This window comes from Cavia porcellus, unplaced genomic scaffold (assembly GCF_034190915.1).
Source record: "Cavia porcellus strain 051 isolate PalLab524CR breed Dunkin Hartley unplaced genomic scaffold, mCavPor4.1 scaffold_11, whole genome shotgun sequence".
Classification (NCBI taxonomy): Eukaryota; Metazoa; Chordata; class Mammalia; order Rodentia; family Caviidae; genus Cavia; species Cavia porcellus.
In genome coordinates, this window is record NW_026947494.1 from 50,927,123 (window position 1) to 50,954,653 (window position 27,531).

General features: G+C 34.7%; 1 protein-coding gene across 3 annotated transcripts in view; it reads left to right on the plus strand.

The window, feature by feature from the left end:
- Nucleotides 1–27,531, plus strand: part of Ipo11 (importin 11) — a 231,452-nt gene that overhangs the window by 142,827 nt on the left and 61,094 nt on the right. For all 3 annotated transcript variants that reach the window (XM_063258231.1, XM_063258230.1, XM_063258228.1), the window contains 2 exons: nucleotides 4,736–4,831; nucleotides 9,246–9,330. In XM_063258231.1, coding sequence (XP_063114301.1) covers nucleotides 4,736–4,831; nucleotides 9,246–9,330 — 181 coding nt within the window. The remainder of the gene's footprint in view (nucleotides 1–4,735; nucleotides 4,832–9,245; nucleotides 9,331–27,531) is intronic.

Genomic DNA, 27,531 nt, shown 5'->3' on the forward strand with positions numbered 1-27,531 from the left:
GTCATGATGTCTGCCATACATAATGTTGAGTAAATCCTGACCTATTGACCAAAAAGAGTTAGCTAGGATAATGTATTTGGCTGTTTATTCCGATCATTCCCTTTGTAAATTGACTGATATCCTTGTTTAAGTGTACTTCCTGTTTCTTGATATTTCTGTTTGTTGTAACAATGAATCATTCTTCTGAAGTCAGCCCATGGGACTAAACCAAGTTGTTATATTTTTCCTGAAGTAATCAGTTAAGTTTTGTTTTCTTTAAAGCTTGTAATTCTTGGCTTTTTGAGTGGTCTGCTACATATGTAACTAACATACAGTTTAGCTAATTGTGTTAGGGACTAAAAAAACCATCATTTAATGAGCAAGTGGCTTATTAAGAATGAGAGAGACTGGGCTGGAGATATAGCTTAGCAGCACAAGTGCCAGCCTGGCAAACACAAGGACCTGCATTTGGACCTGCGTTTGATTCCCAGTACCTCCCCCCTGGTTCCCCCAAAACACAGAGAGAGAGAGAGAGAGAGAGAGAGAGAGAGAGAGATTGATTGATTCCATGGCTTCCTTTGGTGGCCTTTAGATCTTCCATGTTGTACCTAACATCTGATGTGATGTTTTGGGTTTTGGTACACAATTATACTACATAATAATTACATTCATTTCCAACGTCTGATTTGAATAGGTGAGTATGGTAGACAAGAATTCTAAGAAAGTGCTCAGGTCATCAACATGTAACATGCATAAAAGAAAAATCTGTGATTTTCATCAAGAAATGTAGCAAGTACTGTCTAGTTTCTGATTTGTTTTTAAGAATGAATTCTCTTTTTCCTCCTTTTCTTCCTGTTTCATTTCACTGTTTACAGCTTTCTTTTGGTTTTTTGAATTAAACTTCTAGTTACATTTTAAACTACTTACTTCAGAAAGAGTATATTATAGAAGACAAGATTCTTGTGAAACAAAAGGGTTAAGACAGTGTTATATGAATAAAGGATGAAATAAAGCCTTAATATAAGCTAAAATATCATGTTACTAAAGGTTGTAGTAAGTATTGTATATAAATATTTGTTTATAGGCTTCATTATAAAATGATAAGCATTTGGGGAAATGTATTATGATATCTATAATAGAAAAGGAATTGGTAACTTCTTAATGTTTACCTAAATATTCTATATTCCAGGAAAGTATAAGCCTGTTGAGTTTTTTTTTTTTTTTTAAATTTGGAGACACTTTCCTCAAGTTGCTTAATGAGGTGCATTTCTGATGAGTGTTTTGTTTTTTTAGACTTGAGTGCTTTGAAGATAATTTTTCTATAATTTGTATTTTTGCTGATTGCAGAATATGGCATGGATATTTTCCTTTCTCTTTTTTTCCCTCAGTTCTTCATTAGTGTAACATTTCCCATTCAAAGCCTACAGGCTTTCCTTTTTACTCTGAGATATAGACATTTTCTCTTTTTCTGATTTCAGAATCTTTCTCATCCTTTCTGGCACTTAATAGACTTTTCAGGATGAGAATAGTTTTCCCTTTTTAATGTAGCTTCATAATTGACATGCCACATAGTAGAACATAGTCACACTTTAGTTTCCAGATATCTGTTAGGAAAGTGAAAATTCATAATTAGTATTTTATGAAAATACACAGTGCTAAGCAATTCCATTGATTCTTTGTAAAATTTCTGGTTTTCCTAGGTGTAGAGTTGATGATTGGAGTTGTTGCAAATAGATAAGGCAATTACCTGAGTAGATTGTTCCCAAATAATATTGAAATAAAGTTCTGGCCAAAGCTAGGAAATTAGAGTCTAGATGGCTTTTGTCTTTTTGATCTAATTGAGGTCATTGTTTATAGCTACCAGAATAGTGTTGTGTTAAGGATTTTCAGATCTTGTTTGTGCTAGCATACCATGATGAGTTCATGGTGAACTGTTCTGCATTAAGAAAGGGAAAAGACTATTACCTTCCTAAGCATTTGCTGCTTCTGTCAACATTTACTTACAGCAGTTGAAGACACTGAGGTCCAAAGAAATTGTCTTAGTTACAATTTGCTAGGACAAAACACCCAATACCCACGAGTTAAAGGAGAAAAGATTTAGTTTAGCTCACATTTGTAGAAGTTTCAGCCCATAGTTGGCTGGCTCCAATGCAGGGTAATATGCCAGAGAAGCATCGCAGAAGAAACAGTCCATGGCATGACAGGCAGGAGGCAGTACCCTTCTGCTTTTCCTTTAATTCAATCTAGGCTACAAGCCTATTGAGTTAATGCCACCCACACCCAGGTTAGGTCTTCCCATCACCTACTTCCAGAACCATGCTAAAACAGTCATTGAACAAATCCAGTTATTGCACACTTATGATTCAGCTACCTCCCAAAAGCCCCACCTATAAGGGTATGAGGCTTTATTTGGGAAGACATCTAGATATAAGCCATATAGAAATGAATTAACTTCAGTGGACTGACTCAACTGAACTTGTAGGGTGAAATCTTGGCTTTCTAATTCTCACTGAAGCAAAGAGGATGGACTTTATGGTTCTTTAGAGATTTTTTTTTGGGTCTGTTTTGTTTGTCTATTTGTTTTTGAGAATGGGTTTTGCTTTATAGTTCATCCTGGTCTTAAACTCACCATATTGCCCATAGTGGCCTCGAACACACAGTGATCCTCCTTCCTTAGCCTCCCAAGTGCTGGGATTGCAGGTATGTGCTACGCCTGACACTCTTAGTTCTTTTATAAAGGGACTATAATGATGTAAATGTAGCCTTCTGAAATTAGGTATTATGTACAGATTAGGATATATCAAAATGATGTCTACTAATTATTATTTTGCCTATCTGGTGATTGGGTTCCCCAAACTTGATCATATTTGAATGTATGTGCTAGTCTTTGACTTCCCAAAGGGGTAAGTGACCAAACTGTGCTGACTTTGGGAACTACTTCACTGAACATTTGAACATTAATTATGCATGTTAGTGAAGTATGTGAAACATGGTTATAATATCCCTTGCAGGAATGATACTATACGTTGTTTGGAAGCAGAACTTACTACTCACTCTGTTAATTTTAAATTCACATAATTTATTGTACCTGCAGGATTTATATGCTTTTACTTTTTGAAAATTCAGGTATATTTTACATACTGAAAAACCTCTTTTCATTATTATTATTGTTGTTGTTGTTTCTGAGACAGGGTCTCACTATGTAGTTTAGACTGGCCTTGAACTCATGGTGATCCTCTTGCCTCAGCTTCCTGAGGGATAAGCGATGTGTGCCACCATGCCCAGCCGGAAAAATCCCCTTTTAGTGTGAAGTTTTATAAATGTACACAGAGTGTAACTATTGTATGCTCAAGATACAGAACATTTCTGTTACCCCAGAATTTTCCATTTGTTTCTTTGCCAGGGAACCATAGACCAAATAAATTTACCTAAGAAATGACATACATGGAGCAATGCAGTATATAGGCTTTTAAATCTGTCTTTTTTATTTTATTCATTCATTTATTTATCTATTTATTTATCTATCTATCTGTCTGTCTATCTATCTATCTATCTATCTATCTATCTATCTATCTATCTATTTTGGTGGTAGAGATCAAACTCACAATCTTGCACTTGCCAGCCAGGTGCTTATGGAATCTGTCTTACTTCTCTTAGCATGTTTTTGAGATTTGTTGTTTCAAGTATTTGTATTTAGTTCTTTTTAATTGCTGAGTGTCACTCCATTGAATAAGTGTTCCATAATTTCTTCATCCATTCATTAGTTTTTAGATGTTTGAGTTTGCAGTTTGGGATTAGTATGAATAAAATTATCATAAATGTTTGTATATGGGTCTTATAATAGTTCTTTTACTCTTAAGTAAATAAGTGTGGGATTGCTTATATGTTTAATTTTATAAAAACAACATGTTGTTAGGTGTGTGGTGCAGACTTACATTCTCAGAACTCTGAGAGACTGAGGAGGGGAGGATTCAAGTCCAGTGTGGGTGATTCAGCAACTTACTGATATCCTGTCCCAAAATTTTTCAAAAAAGGACAGGAATATAGGTTAGTACAGAAGCCCTGAGTTCAATCCTCAGTACCACAGGAACTAAAATAAGACAAAAAATGTTTCAAATGAATGTTTCGTTTTAAATTTTTACTTGCAGTGTGTGACAGTTCCTATTGTGTCTCATCCTCATCAGCACTTGGTGTTGTCAGTCTTAGTGTCAGTTCCTTGCCCTGCTGCCTGAGGATACTGAACATTCTTTCAGGTTCTCACATGCCACCTGCCTGTCTTCTTTGATGAAATGTTTGTTCTGATGAACAAAGTAAAGGTATTTTGCTTACTGAGTTTCTAGACTTTTCTGTATATTCCAGATCTATGCCCTTTACCAGATACATATTTTACAGGTATTTTCTTCCAGCTAGATCATGTCTTTTCTTTTTCTTGACAGTGTCTCCAAAAGAGCAGATACTTTAGTCAGCACTTTTTTTATATTTACCTTTCTAGGTACAAAATTAATACAAGATGCTTATCAGAGAATATGTCTCTTTCTTGTCTAATCCCACTATATCTAAACATAGTAATAATCTTGTGAAAGAGAAATTTATAATGTATGTATATAATTTTTGCCTTATGAAATAATCATGGAAGTTTCTTTTGTATTTCAAAACTAAAATTTCTCTTCATGTTTAAGACAATATTCAGATTTTTTAAAAAAAATCACCTGCTAAAATACTCCAATTAATTTATTTTGCTCTTCTTTTATTCTAGTGTTATCCAAGATAAATTCTGTGGAATCATAAATATCTCAGTGGAGGGTCTTCATGATGTCATGACAGAAGATCCTGAGACAGGAACATATAAAGAGTAGGTGAATCGTTGAACTAATCATGTTTGCATTTAGGGGTTGCCATGTAAATAACAGTATAGTAGGTTTGTAGTTCTGTCCTTTGTACAGAAAATTTTAATCATTGTTTTGTTTAAAATATTTGTTTCAATATTTTAAGCAAATATTTTAAGCTGATCTTGAAATCAGCTTTTTTATGTTACAATAATATTCTGAATTAGACTTGTTGTTTTGTGATTTAATACTAGGTGTTTTAAGAATTCCAAGATATTTTAGACTTGAAATGTAAATTCAAAGAGTGGCTTCAAAATGGTAGTGATCCTCCTGCCTAAGGCTCTCAAGAGTACTGGAATTAGTAGTGTGCACTGCCCCCTCCCAAGCAGGCATTTAAAATTTTAGATAGAATGTTTAATCTGGGGAAATAAAATGTGAATGGGTTTTTTCAATAGTCTCATTTCTTATTTTACCTACCAGTAAGAGAAATTTATATTCCCAGATATATGGAGAGCCAATCTTTGGCTACTGTTAATCTTGCTATTAGTTATTTAAAAGAAGAGTTTCATTTTGTGAGTTTATAAGTTTGGGTTTTATTAACTTGTTAGTACTTTAGTTACTAGAAAACTTATTTCACTTGCCAGGAAAATGTATTGATGCTAAGAATTTGTTTTCTCTCTGTCTGATTAGCGTGTTTTCCTTTTTGTTCCTTGTATGTTATTTTATTGTTGGGAACATTGGAAAATGAAATTGATAACCACTTGCCAAAGTTTGAGAGGTAAAAAGGGACAAAGAATTTAGTCAACATTTTAGGAACCCTCGTGACAATAAAAGAACTCATACAGTGTGATTTTTATAGCTACAGAGTGTAAAGTGTACCAATGATAAATGAAGTATTCTTATTTGAAACAGAAGTAAAATTTAGGATTTTATAAGGATTTTTCTTCCTGTATTTGACATTGATCCACCAGATGGCTCTTCAGAATGGAAAAAATACTAGAAGAAACCTCATTTTGGGGTATGTTATCCCAATTTTTGTAGTCCTAGGGACTTCCTTGGGGTTCTCTTTGCAGCTTCCTCTCATCCATGTTCTACTTGAAACCCCGGTTCTTCATATAATGAAGCTGATGGCGCCTCCCTATTTTTTTTTTTTTTTTTTTTTGCTGCCTCAGGTTGTTCATCATTGTCCGTACACTTACACTGATGGCTTGACCAGCAATATTTCTTCTCCTTGTCGTGTCATGCCTCAGCCTTGCCCTGCTTGACAAATACGTATTTCTAAAATTCCTTTCTAGAATTAAAGAATTTATTACATGTTTTTCTGTTCATTCATGGTGCTTTTCTGCATTGGTAATATATAATATTTAGTTAATTGTTTCCATTAAGACCATAAGATAACTTGAGACTATAAATAAGGAAAGCTCATAGTCAGAACATTATTAACACGGGATTCAAGGAATATAAATAAGAACTCTTAACTGGGGAAACCTATGGTCTTCAGATAGCAAACTTGACTGTGAACTTTCTTAACAGCCAGCTCAAAGAGTAACAGGAGTTACATAGTTCTTATTTTCAAATAGAAGTAAACAAGTTTAGCAGGAAAGGGTGACTGTTTCTTGGCTTGGGCCTATAGATGAATTTTTTAGTAACGTATTTGTATAAAGGACTATAAAAGATTTTCAGCTTCAATAAAAATGTTGTTTCTGACTACAAAACAACTGCAGTAGATAAGTAGCTCCAACATACGTAATTGTGACCTTTTTAGCATCAAAAACCCAGGTGGCCACCTCCCATTAATCTCATTTGCAGGCTGCCTTCTCTCATCCTCTCAAAGTAATTCTAAGCATTAAAGCCCATGACAATGTCAAGGGCAGATAAGTGTCTTTTTTCATTCTTTTTTTTAAGGACAGAAGTGAATCTTTTCTAAAACATTAAACTTTCCTTTAGATCTAACTGGGCAAGATTCTTGAAATGTGTTCAAGCAGCCATTGCCCAGGAGTAGGATTACCATGATAGTTTATTTAGGGCTGGCTCTGGGCCTGGGATTCTCCTTTGCTGCAGCATGTGGAAGCATGGAAAGAGAAAATAAGTGGGCACATTCAGGGTTCTGATAAGGAGGATGATTATGTAAGCAATCAAAGTGTCTACTACAAAGACCAACTAAATAATATTAGCATAATTTAGATAAAGGGATTCATAAATGATTTCTTATCAATCTATCCAAAATCCAATTAAATAGTATCTAAAAAAATTTTGTTTTTGAAATCAGTTTCATAGTGTCCAGAGACATATAAATAGGAAACATTTTGTGGTTTGCCTAATATGAGACGGGGTAACAAGTGTTTATGCCTCCTCCCCCAGTAAAATTAGTTATCATCAACATTATGGAGGTAATTATGAGTAAGCATTACAGAGGGAATTGTGAGAACTACACATTCTCAGGCTCTTACCCACACCTGCTGAATCAGAAACTGGAAGTTACCCAGCAGTCTGCACTTTAACCAAGCCCTCCAGATGATTCCAGGTGCAAGCTGAGTATAAAATGGAGAGGTAGCTGCATATATTCATATGTTAGTCATTCCCTTTTTAAATTTGGGTTTAATTGTCATATTAGTAGTACTACTACTAAGACTACTAATGTGACAATTAGTTACTACTAGTAATGAGTATGACTAATCGTTTTAGTGAATTGTACTCACAATTCACACATTTTAGTTTATTAGAAATCTGTTCATTCTTATATGCTTTTTAAGTAAAACATGAATGCCTGCCTTTAATCTTTGTTGACCAATGAGATTTGACCTTTAATTAGAGATTTTCCTACAGGAGAAGTTTTTTCATTTTCTGCCTTCCTGAGACCCAATAAATGCAACTTGCAGGTCTGCGAATAGTCTGTGTTTGGGTAATTTTTAATGACCAAGTTAGAGAGCAAGGAAGTCAGAGGAAGGGGGAGAGGAGGAGAGGCAGATTTAGATGGAGGGGAAGAGAAAAGGGAAAGGAAAGGAAAGGAAAAGAAAGGGATGTGGGGAAGGAATGTGTATCTCCGAAGTATACTCCATTGTTAATGTGATAAATCTTTTAGTATAAGAAAGGCAAAAAAGTTTTTCTGTAAAAGTAAGTTAACAGATTGTGCAGCACAGTGGAATGTTTTCATGCAAAATGAAGTGTGCTCCTATTGAGATTTATATTGTAGTTAGAATTCAACTCTGCATGACTCCTATAAAAGAGCCTCATCTTATTAATTAGTTCTGAAATACAAAGTATTTAGACTTTTTAAAGACATTTCACTTTGTGAAATAATTTTAGAGTTGATATAATAATATTTTGTTTTCCTCACTTTGTGCTGAAATCCATTGGTGACACTATATGCTATGTTTGTATTATATATCACAGTGGACAGAGCTTTGCCACTGTCTGAAAGATCAAGGCCATGCAATGAGTTAGACAGTGAACTCATAAACTTCTGATTTCTAACTTAAGGTTCATATGTTTGATCATAACAGTTTGTACTTAATTGGGTCAGAAACAGCCGCCCTCCCAGCCCTCTGCATTGTTTTAAATCTTTGGGAATAGGAACAAAAGATATTCATGTCCACTGTGAGAGAGAGTCTGATCAAGTTTCTTTATCAGCACGTGTCCTTAACCCTAAATTCAAAGTGGTTTACACAGCTGAATCAGGAATTGCCCTGTATCTGTACTTGCCACAAAACATAAGAAAAACCAAACTTTCTTGGTCACAGTTTATTGATTAAGAAACTCTTGACTCTGGTAAATTATTGAATTTTTTTGTTCTAAATGAGGAAACAGTTTGCTCCACCAATGAGATTTTTCACCAGAGAGTATTCATTTTTTGTCTCCTTGGAACCAGAGCTGACTGAATAGGAGACTATGTTTCTGTTATCTCTGTTAATGGTTGAGAGCAGTGATGCAGATAAGCAAAATGAAATGATTTATATCCAGAAAGTTCCAGTGTCATCAGGGACAAGTGCCTCATAGCAGCAGTAATGTCATTTGGAGCACAAAGTAGAATATTACATAATTAATAGAATTTAATGATGTTGCTATTTAAACTGCATTTATAATTTGTAGGCATCTTAAGATTAAAGGAGAAAGTATTTTAAGTGTTCTTATAATTTTTTGGAAAAATATAAAGTGTATACCTTCTATTCTCAAGTGATACATTAGTTAAAAATTGTCTGTAAATAAATTTCTTAGAAACCGTTAATTGAATTACCAAAATAAAAAGACATAGGATTTTTTTTGTTTTGCTTTTTTGAAAGTAAGTTACCTTTCATAATTAAGAAACTTCAAAAAAATAAATCTGTCTATTCCTCATGTTAGTATATAGAAATATGCATGTTCTGAGTGATTTAGAGAGCTTGTTTTTATTATGTTATAGACAATTTTTATTTATTTCAAACATATTTTTGAAAATTGTAGCTGTATGTTGATGTCTCATCTTGAGGAACCAAAAGTAACAGAAGATGAGGAACCACCTACAGAACAAGATAAGAGAAAAAAGATGGTGAGTTACAAAGATTGCTTCTGGAAATTAAGAATAACTATATATGTACATTATTGTCTATATGTTTGGAGATATTTGTTGGTCTATTCATCCATTCATTTGTCTATCCATCTAGCCTTTGTAACATTAATGTAAAGTATCTATATTTGTCAGATTTCCTTTTGCTGGGACAAATTGCCCAATACCCACATATATGAAGGAGGAGAGATTTGTCTCACAATTTTAGAGAACTCATTCATAGTTAGTTGGCTCCAAGCCAGAAACATCTTGGTGGAAGAACATAACATATCAGAGCTGCTTGATGCATGGAATCCAGGAAGCAAAACAGAGGAAGGGACCAGGAATTGTATACCCGATGTCATGTCTCCATGTCTCAGACACACTCAAAAGTGTGCTTTGCTAATCCTGGCCATGGCTCCCAAACCAATCCAGTATGTAAAGATTAACATGCTATCTGAGTTTTGCTATCTGAGTTTTGAAATTTGGAGTGCACCTTAAAAGTTATATTATAATTCCATTTATTGACTGTTGCTGTTTGTTTGGTTTTTTTTTTTTTTTTTGTCTTTTTCCTTTTTATCGGTACCAGCGCTTATGCCGCTGAGCTAAATCCCCAGCCCCCGACTGCTGCTGTTATTTCTTGTGCAATTGGAGTCTGTTCAGAAAGTCCTTGCCTACACAATGACTTCAAAGTTTTGCCTATTTTATCTTCCACTAGTTTAAGTGTTTATGTTTTACAGTTTAGATCTTTGATGCATTCTGATTTTGTTTTATACATATTAAGAGATACAGGTTTGGTGTCTATCAATTTTCTGCATAAATATAGCCAATCTTCCTAGTACCATTTTGTGGTGTATTGTTTGGTTTGGTTTGGTTTGGTTTTTTGACACATGTAGTGCAGTCTAGGTTTGAACTCACCAAAATTCTCCTGCCTCAGCCTTGTAAGGCTTTGTTGACCTCTAATGCATTCTTTTAGTAAAAATTGTAGATTAAAAACTTGTATAATTTTAATAAAATTTGAGTAACTTTTCTAAGTTAGTTGGAGGAACCACTATACTATTTTGTACAACTTGCAGCATGTATGAGAAACATACCTTTGAGGGATAATGATATATTAGAACACAGTTCAGTTACCTCTCATCAGTGGAATTAGCATTAGATTTGCTGAGGAAATATAGTTTGTCATATTATTTTGGAGACTTGGCTGAAACATGCTTTATCATTTGTAGATTTACTTTAATAATTATATCTAGTTTGCAACTGAACAAGTATAACTGAGAGCTGAAAAAATAATGTTGAGGCATTTCCAATGACAGAATTGTTCAACTTCAGGGAAAATACAAATGGTAAATGATAGAAAAAAGCAAAAAATAACATACAAAGGCAAACCTATCAGAATTACAGCAGATTTCTTAACACAAACCTTAAAGGCCAAGAGAGTATAGGGTAAGATTTTAGAATCCAAAATTTAGTTTAAAACCCACATTCATTATCCTGCAAAGCTATTTTTCAAAATAGATAGAGACATAAGACATTTCACATTATTGAAAGAGCACCTGAAGAAATGAAAACCAGACCAACATACAAAAAAAAAATCTTAATCAGCGACAATGAGGTCCAAAACACAGAAGAGCCTAAAGAAAGGAATACATCAAATAGAGTAAAAAGGAAAAATAAAGGAATGAACAACAGAAAAATAATGCAATGATAGCAGTCAATCTGTACTTTCCACAATAAATCTCAGTGTAAATGTTCATAATTCCCCAGTCAAAAGCTCCAGATTAATAGGATAAAAAAATGAAACCCAATTATGTTACATATTACAATCCACAAAGAGACACATAGACTGAAAATTAAGAATGGAAAAGGCAATACTCTGTGCAACAGAAGCCTAAAATTCAATAGCAGTAGCTATGTTCCGACAAAGTAGATTTCAAGACAAAAATTACCACAAGAAATGAAGATGGTCACGGTATACTTGTAAAAGGAACAGTTCAGCAGGGAGAGATAACAATTGTAGATGTGTATGCACTGAATGTTCTTGTACCTAGTTTTAGAAAACAAATAATTCTGGACATAAAAAGCCATAAGTATGTCAATAAACATCATTACAAATCAGAGATGAGAATTCAGTTCTCCATTATCACTAATAGACAGGTCACCTAGACATAAAAATCAATAAGGAGTTAGCAGAATTGAACCACACTTTGCCCAAATGGGTTGAATAGATAGTTACAGTGTTTTACCCAACAACCACACATATTTTTCAGCAACACATTGAACTTTCTCCAAAATAGATCCTACACTAGTCCATAAAGTATGTTTCAATAAATACAAAAAGATTCATAATAGTCTTATGCATATTGTCAGATTATAGTGCCCTGAATCTAAAAATCAATGGGAAAGAAATCACAGAAATTACACAAACATGTAGAGATGAACACATTCATGACAGGGTCGTAATCTGTGTGTCTCACTGCTGGGTGGTTCTGAACCATCAGTGGCATATACATGACCATCCCATCAAGTAGCATGGGACAGTCCCCATTGGGAAGAACAAGCTGTCCAGTGGGACAGTTTTATATATACCGCTCATGGTTCAAGCTGGTGGAAATGCATTAAATAATACACTCTTGAATAATCAGTGGGTCACAGAAGACATTAGACACTTCCTAGACTCAAACAGTAATGCCAAGGTAACATACTGGAGCCTAGAGGACACAATAAAGGCAGTCTAAGAGGCACATTTATAGTGAATGCCTAAATAAAGAAAACAGAGTGAGCCCAAATAAATAATGATGTGTTTCGGGGTCAAAGAAAAACAAGAGCAATCCAATGCAAAACTGATACAGGAAGAAAACTTAAAAGAACAAAATGGAAATTAATAACTGATACTTTAAAAAAATTCCAAGAAATCAAAATATCAAAAAGTTGTATCTTTGACATGTGGCCCCATGAAACACCTGGACCCATGTGCTGGTCCCCAAGCACTTCCACACCATGGCTTCCATAGCCCTGGCTACAATCACTGCCAACTCTGAGCTGCTTGTGCATTCCCCTGTGCATGGGGCCACAGAAGTACCAGCCAACTGATGGACCTGATGAATAAGGCCAAAGTCCAGAACAGAAAATCTTGATTGGATTCCATTTAAATTCCCTGGGGCCTTGAAGATACTTCATTATTACAAATAGTTTTAAAAAACAGGAGCCCCATAGGTGACTAGCAAATAACCAAAGGCCAGTGACCCAGAAAAGAGGCAAGTCTGGAAGAGTCTGACTTCAGGGAAAAACAACAGATGGGATAGCCCCAAGAAAGGTACATTGGCAATAACTGAAGAAAGAAGCATATGGTTGTATTGCAAGGATGACTTGACAGTGGGATAGAGTTGAAGAAAAATGCCCTCTGCAATGCTTGCCATATTGCCAGAGAAAGTTTAAACAGGTGCCATTTGGGGAACAAGTTTAATATGTGGGACTGAGCCACTGAACATCTACATACTACTGCTTCACTCCAGGCCTGCAGTGTTACCCTGCCACAGTAACTGTGAGAGGATAGCACCAGGAGACAGAATGGCAAGAGGGTAATGCTAGAGATTTCCCTTGAGAAGTTCAGACGCAAGCCAGGAAGGACACAGGACCAGCATTCTGTGGTGAGAGAACAGATTTGAGGGGATCTGGTTTTCAAGGTGGTTGGATCTGAAGGTGATGGCATCGAGTCCCGTGATCTGATTACGTCCCTGTGTGCCAGTGCAGATAACAGGATGGATAAGTGTAAATTGAAAAGATTAATAAATTTTCACACCCATTGATTGTATATCCTGGCCACAGCTATTACTAACTCCGAAGGGGATCTCTATTATGAAAAGAGGGTCACCATAGAACCCGAAGGGCAAGGAGTAATGTGACTTGCTGGATTCCAATGGCTGCACATTCTGAAAGAAAAAAAACTCATTCGTAAACATGTAGGAATTTTTTTTTCTTCTTCTTTGTACCTAATGTTTTTTGCCATTTTGTGGCTTTAGGGTGTCAGGCAGTGTTTGGAGTATTCCTCTTATTTGCCAAAGCAATCCTGGGCAACAAGAGCAAGGCATAGAGGCATTACAGTCCGAGACCTGAAGTTACACTATAGAGCCAGAATAGTAAAAGCATCATAGTACTGGCACCAAAATAAACTTACTAGCCAGTGAAATATAATAGAGAATGAGGAAACAACTCCAAGCATTTTCAGCCATCTGATCTTTAATAAATTGGACAACAATATATGCTGGAGAAAGATAGCCTCTTGAACAAAATCTGGTCATCCACATACAAAATAAATCTTTTTCTTACTCTGCACTAAAAGCAAATCAGAATGAATCAATGACCTATCTATCAAAATAGAAACACTGAGTCTCCTGGAAGAAACACTAAAAACTCTTGAAGATATAGGCATAGGCAGAGAATTTCTGGACATAATCCCAACTGTGCAAGAAATAATATCGAGAATCAATAAATAGGATTGTATCAAATTAAAAGGCTTCTGCATGGCAAAGAAAACACAAAAAGCAAAGAGAGCCTATACAACTGGGAAAGAAAACTTTACCAGCTACTCTTCAGAGGCCTACTGATATAGAATATGTAAAGATTTTAAAAATGAAACTTATGAAAATAAAAGGTCCAAACCAAAAAAAAAAAAGCCCACAGAAATAAATAAATACTTTTCAGAAGAAGTACCAGTGGCCAATAAATGCATGAAAATCTTCACCATCTCTGGTCATTAGAGAAATGCAGATTAAAATAACACTGAGATTTCACCTTACTCTGAAAAAAATGGCCATTAACAAGACAAAAATACACAAATGCTAGCAAGGTTCTGGAGGAAAAGGAAACCTTATATATTTATTGCTGATGAGAATGTAAACTGGTATCATGACTTTGGATATGAATATCCAGGTCTCAAAAAAGTAAAACTACAAATTGCGTCTGACCTAACTATACCTGTCCTGGGTATCTTCCTGAAATAGCTAACATCATTATACTACAGTAATGTATGCATGCCCATGTTAATAGCAGCACAACTCAGAAATTGTGGAAATGGCCTATATGTCTGTCAAACAAATAAGTGAAGAAAAAAAATGTGTTTTTATTTATGACTCAACCATAAAGAAGGATAAATTTAAGTCACTTATAGCAAAAGGGATGAATCTTAAGGCCATAATACTAAGTGAAATAAATCAGTCCCAATATATATCACATAGGCTCTCTAATATAAGAGATTCAGATATAACTAACATAAAGAGTAAAATACCAGAGCGATGTCAAGAAACAGGAAGGTAGTCTCTGCAGAGATGGAAAAAGGATCTGGGGAAGGAGAGGGGAGGACAAAAGTGGGGTACAGGGAGTAAAAATGATCAAGATAAAAAAGGTGTCCAGCCCTAAACTGAATATGATCATTTATATTAATAAATGATAATTCATAGATTCTGATTCTTTTGTAAACAACATAATGTCTCTAGTGTTTAAATATTAACTATTTCATGTACTTTGAGTGCTTTTTTTATGCCAAACACTGCCTTTGGAATTGAAGATATGAAAGTGATCAAAATAAAGTATATTGTAAAGGATATAATATATAATGTATATATATAACATATAATGTATATGTAATACATATGTATCATGGTTGTGGCCACACATAGAAATACATATACATACACATACACATATACATAGCCACAACTATGACAAATAGTTGTAAGTTTACGTACACTTGGATTAAGTAATAAATGTTTTCTAATTTTGTTGCATGTTTATAAAATTAGGAAATTTTATGTATGTTATTTCTACCAATATTTTTCCTGCATTTTAATGAACCAAACTGGGCAGCTGGATTTTTGTCGACTTTGCAATTATTGACAGTGATTTACCTTTTACACTTTTTATTTGCTTTTATGCTTACTTACAAAGGTAAGTCATCTGTTTGGTTCAGTTTTGTTTTGTGTTTTTGTATCAGTTGCTTTACAACAAATATTTTAAGAACTTTTAACAAATAATTTTCAAAATTATTTTTCCTTATAGTGTATTTAATCTAGTTTTCACCTTTTATGCATATATATGAGAATGTATCATAATGTATTTAAAAAGAAAAATATAGTCCTTTGTCTAGTTCGTGAATATGAATTGCTCTTTTATTATTATCTGTCTCATGAGACAGATTGGAACTTAAAACAGTTGTTATAAACCACTGAAAATAAAATGTATACATTATTATTTGAATGTGTTATACTTAATTTTAAATTACTGTTTGCTAAGTCAACTGTGTAGGTAGATTTTCACTGGTTCGTAATATATTCTTCAACTTTTGACAAGTTCAGATATTTATGTGGCTGGCCAGGTGTGGTGGTATATGCCTGTGATCCCAGCATTCTGGGAGGCTGAGGCAGGAAGGTTGCAGTTCAGACCTAACCTGGGCAACTTGGTGGCTTAGTAAGATTCTGTCTCAAAACCTAAACAAGGAATAGGTCTGTAGCTCAATACCAAGGTCCTAGTTTGATCCTCAGTACTACGAAGACAGAACAAATCAAACAAATATGTGACTGTTAGTTTTACATTTGAGTTAAACCTTATTTACCGTCAACAAAATCTGCAGCCTAATAGAACTTACATTGTAGTGCAACCAAGTATTTGTAGTCTGTGGGATGGGTGAACTCGGCATCATAGACCCGCGTTGGTTGTTTTGTATCATAAGCAAACTAATCATGTGGAGGGTTGAGTTGCATTTTATTAGATAACTTTATTAGCAGATCATATGTGTGCCAAGTATGACAAATCCAAATGTGTCTGTGTACTGCTTTTGAGTATTATCTCCTATGCTGCTGTTGCCAAATATAGCTCTGGATTAAGGATGGATGAAAGTGCTGCAGTTGTTCCGAAATCAGAATCTTTAGGTATCTAACGTTTTTTGTGTATTCTGAAAGTAGATAAACATTTTCTCCCCTTCTGTTTATTTCTCCCAGTCCTTTTCGCATCAAATCTCTCTGAAAATTTTTGTTTTGTCTAATTTTTTAAATTGAGCAGCATGACAGACGTGGTAATGCATGCCTGTAATCTCAGTACTTGGAAGGCTGAGGCAGGAGGATCACTATGAGTTAGAGGCCAGTTTGGGCTACAAAGTGAGTTCAAGGCCAATCCAAACTGCATAGCAAGTTTTAAAAAGACCAACTAAACAAACAAACAAATAAACAAACACAGCAGCTTTCTTCAGTAGAATTTAGAATACATGGATAGAAAGTGACTGTATTATTTTTTGAAAGAACTCTATATTGTCTTGTAATTTTTTATACCAAATATAATGCTGGCAGAGAGTTAATGGTAGTGGTTTGTTGGGAAGTGGGTGTGAACTCTCTCTATATGATTTTTTTTTTTTTTTGCTTCTATTTGTTTCTAGAAAACTCAAAAGAACTAGTAGAAAGTCAAATTGTATTGGTATTAAGGTACTATGTTAATTTTATTAAATATCAGTTTTATAATCCATGTATAAAGTATATTTTATTTTGCAAATAATGAGATTAATCTATTATCTTATTGGTATTTGTGAACTACCCAAGAATCATTGCTTTAATAACATCGAAGAGTCAATGAAAATTATAGTATTACTGAAAACACTCTTTAATGTTCAGTATAAATACTGTGTCACTCTGGTTCTGAATTTAAAGAGTTTCCCTTTTGTTCTCAACCTTCCCTATTCTATGACTTTTATCACCTCCATTCTTGTGCCACATCTTGCCCTCTGTCTAAAACCCTGAATTCAGGTATTCCTCTGTTATCATTGATGACAGTTTCACCTTGCTTACCATTTTATTCTCCTAGTAAATGGATATTGTAATTTTAATTTCAAGCCTATGTCGTTTCCTTATTGTCAAAGTCAGTTTTGCATCCACTACCCAGATTCTCTTATTCTGCTTTATGTAACTTGGATAGACCATAGTCTTCACCTTTCTAACTTCTGACCTTCTAAAATTTTGAAACTGGAAGTCAGACATAGATACTTTCTAAAAATACTTTCAGTGGATAGCCAGGGTTGAAAACTAGTAGAAAAACAATCTTCTTACCCTTTTAAAAACCTCTACAGTCTGACTCCAACCAACCTTTTGAACTTTGTCTTTCTCTTTCCCCATTCCATCTCTATACTCCAGCTAAACCAAAGGACATGTCTACTCATGTGATGTTTTCCATTGTATTACAGAGTTCTTACCAGATCTTTCACCTGGAACAGCTCTTTTATCCTTTCTCTCCATTCACCCTTCTCATTTGCCATTTTCTTTTCTTTTTTTTTGAGATAGGATCTCACTGTGCAGTTCAGGCTGGCCTTGAGCTCACTTTGTAGTTCTGACTGGTCTCAAACTCAGAATGATCCTCCTGCCTCAGCCTCCTGAGTACTGGGGTTATATGCATGCTCCACCACACCTGGGAAGCCATTTTTGTTCTTAATAAACCTTGCTTCCAGACACATACAGCCTCCCCTACTATCAACACCCTGCCCCACAGTGGTACATTTGTTACAATTGATGAACCTACATCAATACATCATTAACCAAAATTCATAATTTATGTGAGGGTTCACCTCTTGATGTTGTATTCTGTGAGTTTTGACAAAAGCATAATAATACATGTCCTTTGTGGTATCATACAGAAGAGTTTCATTGCCCTGAAAACCCTGTGTTCCGTTTATTCATCGCTCCTCTTTATCCCTGCCTTTTCGCTATCAGTAGCTTTGCCTTTTCTAGAATATCACAGTTGGACTCAAAATATGGTGCTTCATATGATCTTTACCATCAAAGTCAGATACTATTGCGGCAACGTCTCCCGGCTCACCATGGTGGTGGAGGGAAGCAGTCAGAGCTGCAGCAACTCCAAACCCTAGCAGATCCATTCTTTTAGCCAGAAACATGATAGTTCTTGATGAAAAGCACTGTATTCTCTTGGAACACACACATGATCAGTGTTGAGACTGAAGAGTTGCAAGTCATTTTAAAACAGACCAAGAAATAGGAAATAATGAACTGACGTGATCCAGCTGAGATGCAATGAAAACACAAATTGATAATGAGGCATCCTTCTGAGATAGCAATTCTTGTGGTAGAGCTAAAATGTTAATCAAAAAATAATTTAAGATCATGGAGGTTAACATCCTTCATGGTAGGCTACATGATAGTAATCAAAAGACGCTGAAAAGGAGTATTCTATTAAAAATGCCTTTGGTGCTAAATAAAGTAATGATTTCTGAAGGTTTTTATTTTGAAGGTGAGTCTTCAAATTAATTGCCTGCTGACATCAGTTTTGCAAAGGAGGCAACTGCACTATTTCTCTTTATTTAGTTGAATTGTTATTAAAGACCTTAATCACCAGAGTTCACTGCTGTTCACTTAGAAACTTTGGCAGTATGGCATTTGCTGAATATAAATGCTGTCTTCGGGTTTTTAATAAAGAATCTGGGCCCTTTTGGGGAGAATTTACATTTAGTGACTTTGATAACATGATTGTGAACTTTAGACTACCTTTATGGAGGTTCTTCTCATTTTCATTTTTACTTGCTCCTGGCTCATTTTCTTAAATTATCAGTAATGCTAATTATGTTTTTATAAAGAACCTATCTTTCAGTAAAGGAAAAAGTAACATTTCTTTTTAAAGAATCATTGTACACAGGGAAGTTGGCATTTTGAGAAAATTTTAAAATGATACAAATTACTTTTACTAATTTAAAAACCACAAATAAGTGGTTATATGGAACAATATACCCTTTCCTCAAGGAAGCCTTTACTAATATTATCGTATATATCTTTCACAATATTTTGTTTTCATATATAAATATATGATCTGTGTGTATTTCTTAAAGTGGAAATGTTCTACTTTCTGTTGTACTGGACTTTTCTTAAACACAACAAACACTGTAGCATATTCCTTCAAATGTCAGTTTTTAGTCTTATGTCATTTCTTTTATTAGTTGCCTATAATGGCATTCCATTGGAAGAATTTTCATACTGTGCCTTTCTTGAGGAGCAGTTCTTAAAAGTGTTATCCAAAGACAATCGACGGTTCTTAACAACCCCTTCAAAACTGTTAAATAAGGTCTGAGTATTTGAGGTCATGAGTTCATCTCTAGTACCAAAAAACAAAAAACAAAAAAAAACAAAGTGTTAATCAACCAGGCGTGGTGGCATGTGGCTGTAATCCCAAATTGCTACCTGAGAATTTGGGACACTGACTCAATATAAAAAATTAAAAAGACTGGGGTTACAGCTTAGGGGTAGAGTAGTGCCCCCAGCAAGTGCTCTTAAAATATGAAATAATAGTTCTAAGATATTATTTGTGTCATTCTGTGTACATTTGTACTAGCGATGCAAGAGCAATATTAAAGTACCCATTGCTGGATATAACTGCTGGCACTTTGGCTTCATGAAGAGAATGGCAGCTGGGCGTGCTGACACTCACCTGTAATCCCAGCACTTGGGAAGCTGAGGCAGGAAGATCACCAGGAATAAAGCCAGTCATTTCATAATATCTGTGATGAAACTGTGCAAAGTATTTGTTTCATTATCTCTACTTTTGAATATACATTTTAAAAGTATTCTTGTCAGAATGAGAATATTCTGTGTGGTAGTCGCTGTCTTACAGAGGAGTACTTTTGTGACTAGGTTGTTAGCTGCCTTCTTCCTGCAGCATCATTTGAATATGAAGGAATGACAGATAAACATGGTTATTCATATTTGGATATTTGGCATACATTTTCTTGAAAAGCAAACCTGCCACTCCTAGGAAATCAAACAGTATTTGTTTTTTTTTTGCTAGTGCTAAAATTTGAGTCTTGCAGCAAAAATTAAGAAAGAAAAATTTTAACTCTTACGAGTTTGAGAGTGTCCCAATATTTTCCATGTGTAATCTACAGTGGTGTTAAGGTTGTGAGGTTTTAATTGTGAAATGTTTCAACATTTGGAAGAACTGCATAAGTAATTTAAGAAATATTTTTTAAGTGACAGTATTGAATTTATGTTAAAAAAATCATTCAAGAGTAAAAGATATATTCAAAGGGCAAGATAGGTGGGCCTGTGGATTTTAATATAACAGCATGGAAAGTTTCTGAAACTGTTCCAGGTTTCTTCTTGTAATTGACCTTTAGGAAAATATTATTTGTGAGTTTGAGTAGTTTCAAAAAAGAGTATCCACAGTGAGCTGAAAATGCATTTAAATATTGTTCCATTTGCCAACCACCTATACATCTGACTTTTCCTCATCTGGTTCAACCAAAACATATAATGCAGCAAACTGAATGCAGAAATAACTGTCTTATATTGTATGAGATATTATAGAGATTTGTAAAAAGGTAAAATGATGCTACTTTTTCTATTTTGGAAATAATTTGTTTCATAAAAATGAACGACTGTATTACTCATATTGACTTTGTTTTAAATTTTTTTCTAATTTTGAACGTAGTAAATATTAATAGAATCAACCCATATAAGCAAATGTTTCTTGAAGTTACCAACAACTTTGAAGTGTAATATTTTTTAAGTACCCCATTTAAGGGCTTCTGCTTCTGGGATACTTTGAGATTGTTCCTATTTGGGGGTTTTTATAAGCAGTGCTTTAGTAAACATCATTATGATTATGTACCTGTGCTTCAACAACTTTGTAAGAATGTTGCTAGAAGTGCATAAGCTGGACCAAAAACTTTATTTGTGTGTCAGTATGAGGAGTGTTTTGTTTGTTTTGCCAATAATGGGTATTATCCAATTGCTAATATGTATTCCTAGAAGTGGTCCACTTATACATACTGGTCAGGAGAAGTAGGAAGTAGTATCTTGTTTAATGTGTTTTCTTTTAATTATGAGTAAAGCTAAGCACATTTTATTTTTGTTTTATATTTTAAACCCATACACACAGAGGAGGCTAAGCACAGTTTAGACATTGATAGTTCTTGTTCACACGCCCCCATTTTCCCACTAGGGAATTTATTGTTTTGCATTTATTTTTATTTTTATTTTTTATTAGCATGTTTGCTATATATGATTTTATTCATTGTGAGGAGTTGGTATATGTACATAGTATGTCAATTCTTTTGTTTTGCATTTAAATAAGAATTCTGTAACAGACTTTAATTTTTTAAATGGCCATAATAATGTCCACTTCTCATGTTTTTCTTACAGTGTTATTTTCAGACTCCTCCCCATTGACAAATTTGGTCTATATTTTTTTTCCTTAAAAATGGTCAGTTGCTGATACTTTAAGGCTTTCAAGTCTTGTCTTCCTGGTTGAGGTCTCAGGTAATAGCCAGCACTGTATGCTGGACAAACAAATAGATGACTGTTCTGATGATTCCAACCTTCAGAGGATTTGAGTCACTTCCAGTTTTCAGGGAGCAAAGTTACTCCACTTTTCTAAATTCGTAATTCACAGAATCCATGATTGTTTAAAAACAAAGGTTGTTATTGTTTCATTTGGAGTAATTAGTATAAAACAATAACTTGAACAAACTGTTGATAGATTAAGAAATCATAGCTGTTGTTCAGGCTTCCATTTGCCACCAACTTGTATTAGGTCTGTGGTGCCTGCATGCTTGAAATTAGACACCTCATTCTCAAAAAGTTTTATTTGTTTTGTTTGTTTGTTTCTTTGTTTTTTTGGGTGCTGGGACTTGAACTCACGACCTCGTGTTTGCCAGGCAGGTGCTTAGGCCACTGAGCTAAATCCCCAGCCTTATTTGTTTATTTTTTATATTGGGGTTTGATTCCAAGGCTATCATTACATCACCAGCTTTTTTTTGTTATTGTTTTGTTTGTTTTGTTTTGTAGCCAGGGGTTGTGAAAACAATTAGAATTAGGACACAGAATTTATAATACTGTCTTGTGATGGTCACCCAGAGTTTAACACAAGAAAGTGCAGGAAGTCTGTCCACAACACTAAAGACCTAGAATATTCAGCCAAAGACCTGGATCCCACAGCAGTGTCCTGCATGAGTCCAGATGAAGACCTAGAGCCCATGACATTGCCTCCTACCCGTCCAACTGGAGATCTAGAGCCCATGAGGAAGACTCAAGCCAGTCTTCTTTACGGATCTGTATTGAGAAAACCCAAAGGTCAGCAGTGGAAGCTAGAAAAAATTTTTTTTTAATTTTATTTAAGAGGAAAAAGAGAAAAACACAAAACAAAACAAAGTGGTGTAAGGTTACACATAATACAGAACTACAAAAAAAACCCATAACAGTAAGAAATCACCTATTAATAGATTACATATTATCATCTTGGAAATAGTTGCTCACATCACAGTATCAAAGAATACAAAGTAGACATTCAAACAGAGAGACTATGGAAGCTAGAAAATTTATGCCATTTGGGTGAAGGAGCTGTGCTGGTATGTTGAGGGTCTTACACTGGAGCTGAGAAGTCATGCTCAAAATAAGAACCTGGATTGCCCTGAAAAGTACCACAGCCATCCTTAGCGACACGGAAGTGCTGAGCCCCTCCAACAATAAGAACAGTCAAGTACATGCCAGAAAGCCAGCATGACAAGTTTCTCCTGGAGATTAAATGGCACACATCTTCCCCTCCAGAGCCAGGAGGTGATGCTCCCCCAAAGTGAACCACAGCCACTCTCTTCAACAAGATTTTGAGCTCCTCCAATGACAATGGGGAAGCTAGTCATAATGAGCTCCTCCAGGAGCTCAAAACAGCAACACTTAGAGAAACCCACAACATCTAGCTCTTCTCTATTTATGCTGGCAACTTTCCTTAGGTGGGCCATGTACGCTTAGCACCATGCTGATTTAATTCAACTGGTGTTATGTTGACCACCAGTTTTTAATCCGTAACATTTGTTTTGTTTTGTTTGGAGACAGGACTTCTGTACATTGCCCAGACCGAACTCAGTCTTTCATCTTCCTGCCTCATTAAAGGTGGAATGTTGGGATTATGGTATGTGCCACCACATTTGGCTTAAAAACATCATTTCTTGTGTTTTAATGGTTGTTTTAATTTTTAATTCATCTGGACTTTTTGATAGGTCAAGGAGGAGTGATAGCTATTTTTTTTCCTTCTTTTTCTCTTTTACAGCTAGCCTGTTGTCACAGAACTAATCAATAGAATACCTTTCTTTTAAGAAACTCCAAATTAGGGCTGGAGATTTAGCTCAGTGGCATAAGCGCCCACCTGGTGAACGTGTGGTCATGAGTTCGATCCTTAGTACCACAAAAAAAAAAAAAAAAAAAAAAGAAAGATTGTACTCTGTGATCTTACAGTGCACTTTTATATACACTAGTGAGGTTTCTGAAGACATTTGATCAGTTCTGTATTATAGCGATAGACACAATAAAGATTTAAGCATTTTGTCTAAACATTTATGCTTACTGGAAATTGAAGCAAGAACAGTGTTGTTCGAAGGTCAGACACAAGATCTTAAACTATTTAAATGCTAAGAATTTAAGCTATGTTTTCCTTTTATTTCTCATTCAGTCAAAAAATAGGCTCTTAAAAACAGTACATTAAAACTAATTCTTTCTTTATCTTGTTTTTGTTACATCTGAACCGTGTGATTGAAGTAAGACATAACATACCAAAAAGTAAAATGTGTTATTATAGTTTAGAGTCAGATGGAAAAAAATATGAGAAGAATATGTCCTCTGAGTTCAATAGTAATATTTTACAAATAAATGATCACTTCTGCTGAAAGAAGATTTATTAAAGAATTTACAAATTAAGTAGCCACTTTATATCATTTTTACATAAACCCTAGCAGAGTAAAATGATCTATAACGGACTTTAAGATAGCTCTGCATGGTTTTGTCCTATTTTCTCTTTCACATGTGCAGAGTAAATGAAGATCATGTTACTAAGTCATCTTCTCAGAAAATGTCTCTTTGAAGTAAAGTATTTTAAAATAAAATATAAAAGAGAAAGAGTTTTTTTTTAATAGAAACAACCTAGGTGTTATTTATAATCTTCTCTGAACCAGAGTTTGTTTTTTGTAATAAAGAAACTATGAGTTTTAGAATGGCTTTATGTCATAATGTGAATTAAACACAGTTATTTTCTAGATACAAACAATAGAAGAGGAAAGGTCTTTATTTAATAGTGATTTTTACCCAAATGTAATTTTGTCCCCATGAGGACTGACATTAAAACTTTTTTTTTAAACACAGGGCAGGGATTCTAATGCTAATGATATTTCTAAAGCACTTCCCCCTCAAAAAACCCCAAAGAATTATTCATCCAAAAACATTTAAATAGCATCAAGTTGCAGGAAGCCCTGAATTAAGCCAGTCATGTTTTGTTGGTACAGGTTTGAGATTAGATTTTACAAGTAGTTACATGTTTTGTGTCATTGAGCAATGAGTAGTTGCAAGAGTATCATTCAAGGAATATATTAGGTGCCTACTGTGTGGCAGAATAGCAGCTGGGTTATGGAAGTCCTTGTAAGCATTCTGATATATTTAGTAGGTGAGTAATCCTTCCCATTGCCAAAAGAGATCCAGTCTTTATCCTTGGAACCTATAAGTAAATTATACTTCCTATGTCAAAGAAAAAAATTTCACCAAATTTGCTTTTATTAGCTGTTTATAAACCAGATAGCATTAAGTCTACAAAATAAACAGGAGCTCCTTTGAGGTGTCAGAACAGTTGAGTTTTGTAATGTAACTTCAACTAGAACAAGGAAACTACACAGTACAAAAGCTCACTGGTTAATAACCTGGCACTTTCCTTGTATGGATTAAAGAAGAGTTGCTTCCTTATCAAGATGTCTCAGACTTACTGGCCTCTTTTGATTAGTCATTGTAATTATTATATTTTTGGGGAAATTAGTGTTTTTAAATTTCATGTAAATGGCACTAAGCATGAGTGCCAAATTCATTGTCCTTTGGTCTGATCTGCTGGGACCTAATTGAGGAACTTGGCCCCAAACTAGTCTCCCATGCATTTACTTAATTAGTGATGAAGTGAATTTGAAGTTGCTTACTGTAAAGGACATTATCCTGTATTGTCAGATTAGGTACATGTATAATCACAAAAATCCTTAAAAATGTAAAAGGGTGGTTGAAGAGTTAGAATAATGCAGTGTTGGGATTCATCCTGTTCTTGCTGCCTTTGAAGATAGAGGGAGGTCCCTGTAGACCAAGAATAACCAGTAACCTGCAGAGCTTGAAGAAGTGAGGAAGCAGATTCTACTGTGAAGGTTCCAGAATGGAAGCGGCCCTGCAACATCTTGATTTTTAACCTCATGAAATGCATTTTGCACCTCTAACCTGTGAAACTGGAAAATAATAAGTTTGTACTGTTTTATGCCCCTGAATTTGTGGTAATAGTTACAGCAGGCATAGAAAAGGGGTTTACTGAGGAATTTGGATTTTATTTGATAGGAATGGAGAACTCTGAAAAGGTTACTGAGAAAAAAGTTGTCATCAAGTGAGTGACATGGTCAAATTTGTATTACAGAAAACATTATACAACCATGTTTCATCATGAATTAACATAGCTGCATAAATGACAGTGGGCCTGAATTTTCTGCGACTGTTTGAAGTTTGACTTTATATGAACCCTAAATTCCAGAAATATCATGTGTACATTTTCATAGTGATATGCACACTTTGCAAGTAGAAAACTTCATTTATTATTTCTTTTCTTTCCCTTTATACCTAAAGTTATAGCTAGAAAAACATAGATACTTGTCCTTTTTTCTTTAAGAAAATGGCTACTAGACAACCTGATTATTACACTGTAGGCTCTTTTATACTCTTTGTACATTTTCACAAACTCTATAGTTGTTGACCATGTACCCTTTCTACTAGTCCTCCATGTTTATGATCTCTAACAAAGATATCATGCAGGGAGCCCGCTGCACCAAATGTGCTTATAGAGGTTTTAATCAAGTCGCTGTAGATGAATGCTATAAATGACTTCGGCATTGGTAAACAAAATTGCTTTCTATTCAGAAAATCATAATGCATTTTGTCAGAATTTCTCTACGTAAAAGGAAATCTTTTCACTGTCATTTTAAAAAATCATAGACTAGTGTGTATGTATTTAAAAATATTTTATTTATTAATTTATTGAGGAATTTTTTTAAAGAGTAGAAAACTTGTGGTCAGATTATACTAAGCCAGGCAACCCACTGTGGGGAAGAGGCCCTTATGGCATTTGCTTATTCCAAGATTCTCATCCTCCTCTCGCTGACTTACTTAATCTTCGCTTAACTGCAGATTAACCACTTCTGTGCAGTGAGCAGTGATGCCATTACATATCCGTGGAGTTTTCCTTGAACCTGAGTAACAGAGACTTGTCTTTTCTTTTTCTCTCGCTTGGCCCCTTTTTCCCTCCTGCTTTCTGCTACCATCTGCTTTCTCACACATGCAGTATCTGCCTCAACTGCAGTAAAAAGCAGCTGTTTTTTTTTTTTATCATTTAGTGTAAAAATTTTTATTAGATAACTAATTTTCCTGTTCCCTTTCATCTTCTCTTTTAAAACATGTTTTATATGCAGGAACCATAATTAATTTTATCCTTCAATCCCTGCACTTAGAATTATGCAAAGTGAATCCTCAGTAACTTTTCATTGAATTAGATACTGCTAGTAGCAAGTTCCTTAGATCCATGTCTGCAGTAGAACTGGAAATTGATGACCTTTATTGAGAAAGCTGACCTTTGATAGTCATATGTAACAGTTGACCAACAATTGTTTTTTAGTTGGTTCTGAAATTCATCTTATTGTTCAATATGAATTTTTCCTTGAACAAAAATCAACTTTAATTCACAGAATTTCGTGCAGACTCATTTATAGTGCTGAAATCCAAGAGTACTATAAATATTGACTGTAGTTACTCCATTTTTATGTGAACCAAATTTGGATAAGTTGTGTTCTCTGAGACTTATAAACTACAGTGATGAAAAGTAAATTGAGTGGTAGATATCTTGAAATGCTTAGTATTTTGTAAGTAATTGCGATAGCCTATGTTTTGGTTAATCACAATGCCCTCCTTTCCCAGTCTTTCATTTGTCTTAGGTAGATTATTCAGTAGTGGTGGCACACTTTGTTCCTTTGTATATGTACATTTTAAAATAAGTTGTATTATAGAAAACATTGTACAACCATGTTTCACCATGAATTAATATAGGCCCACTATCATTTATGCAGCTATGTCAATTCCTGATGAAACACGGTTGTATAATAATGTTTTCTAT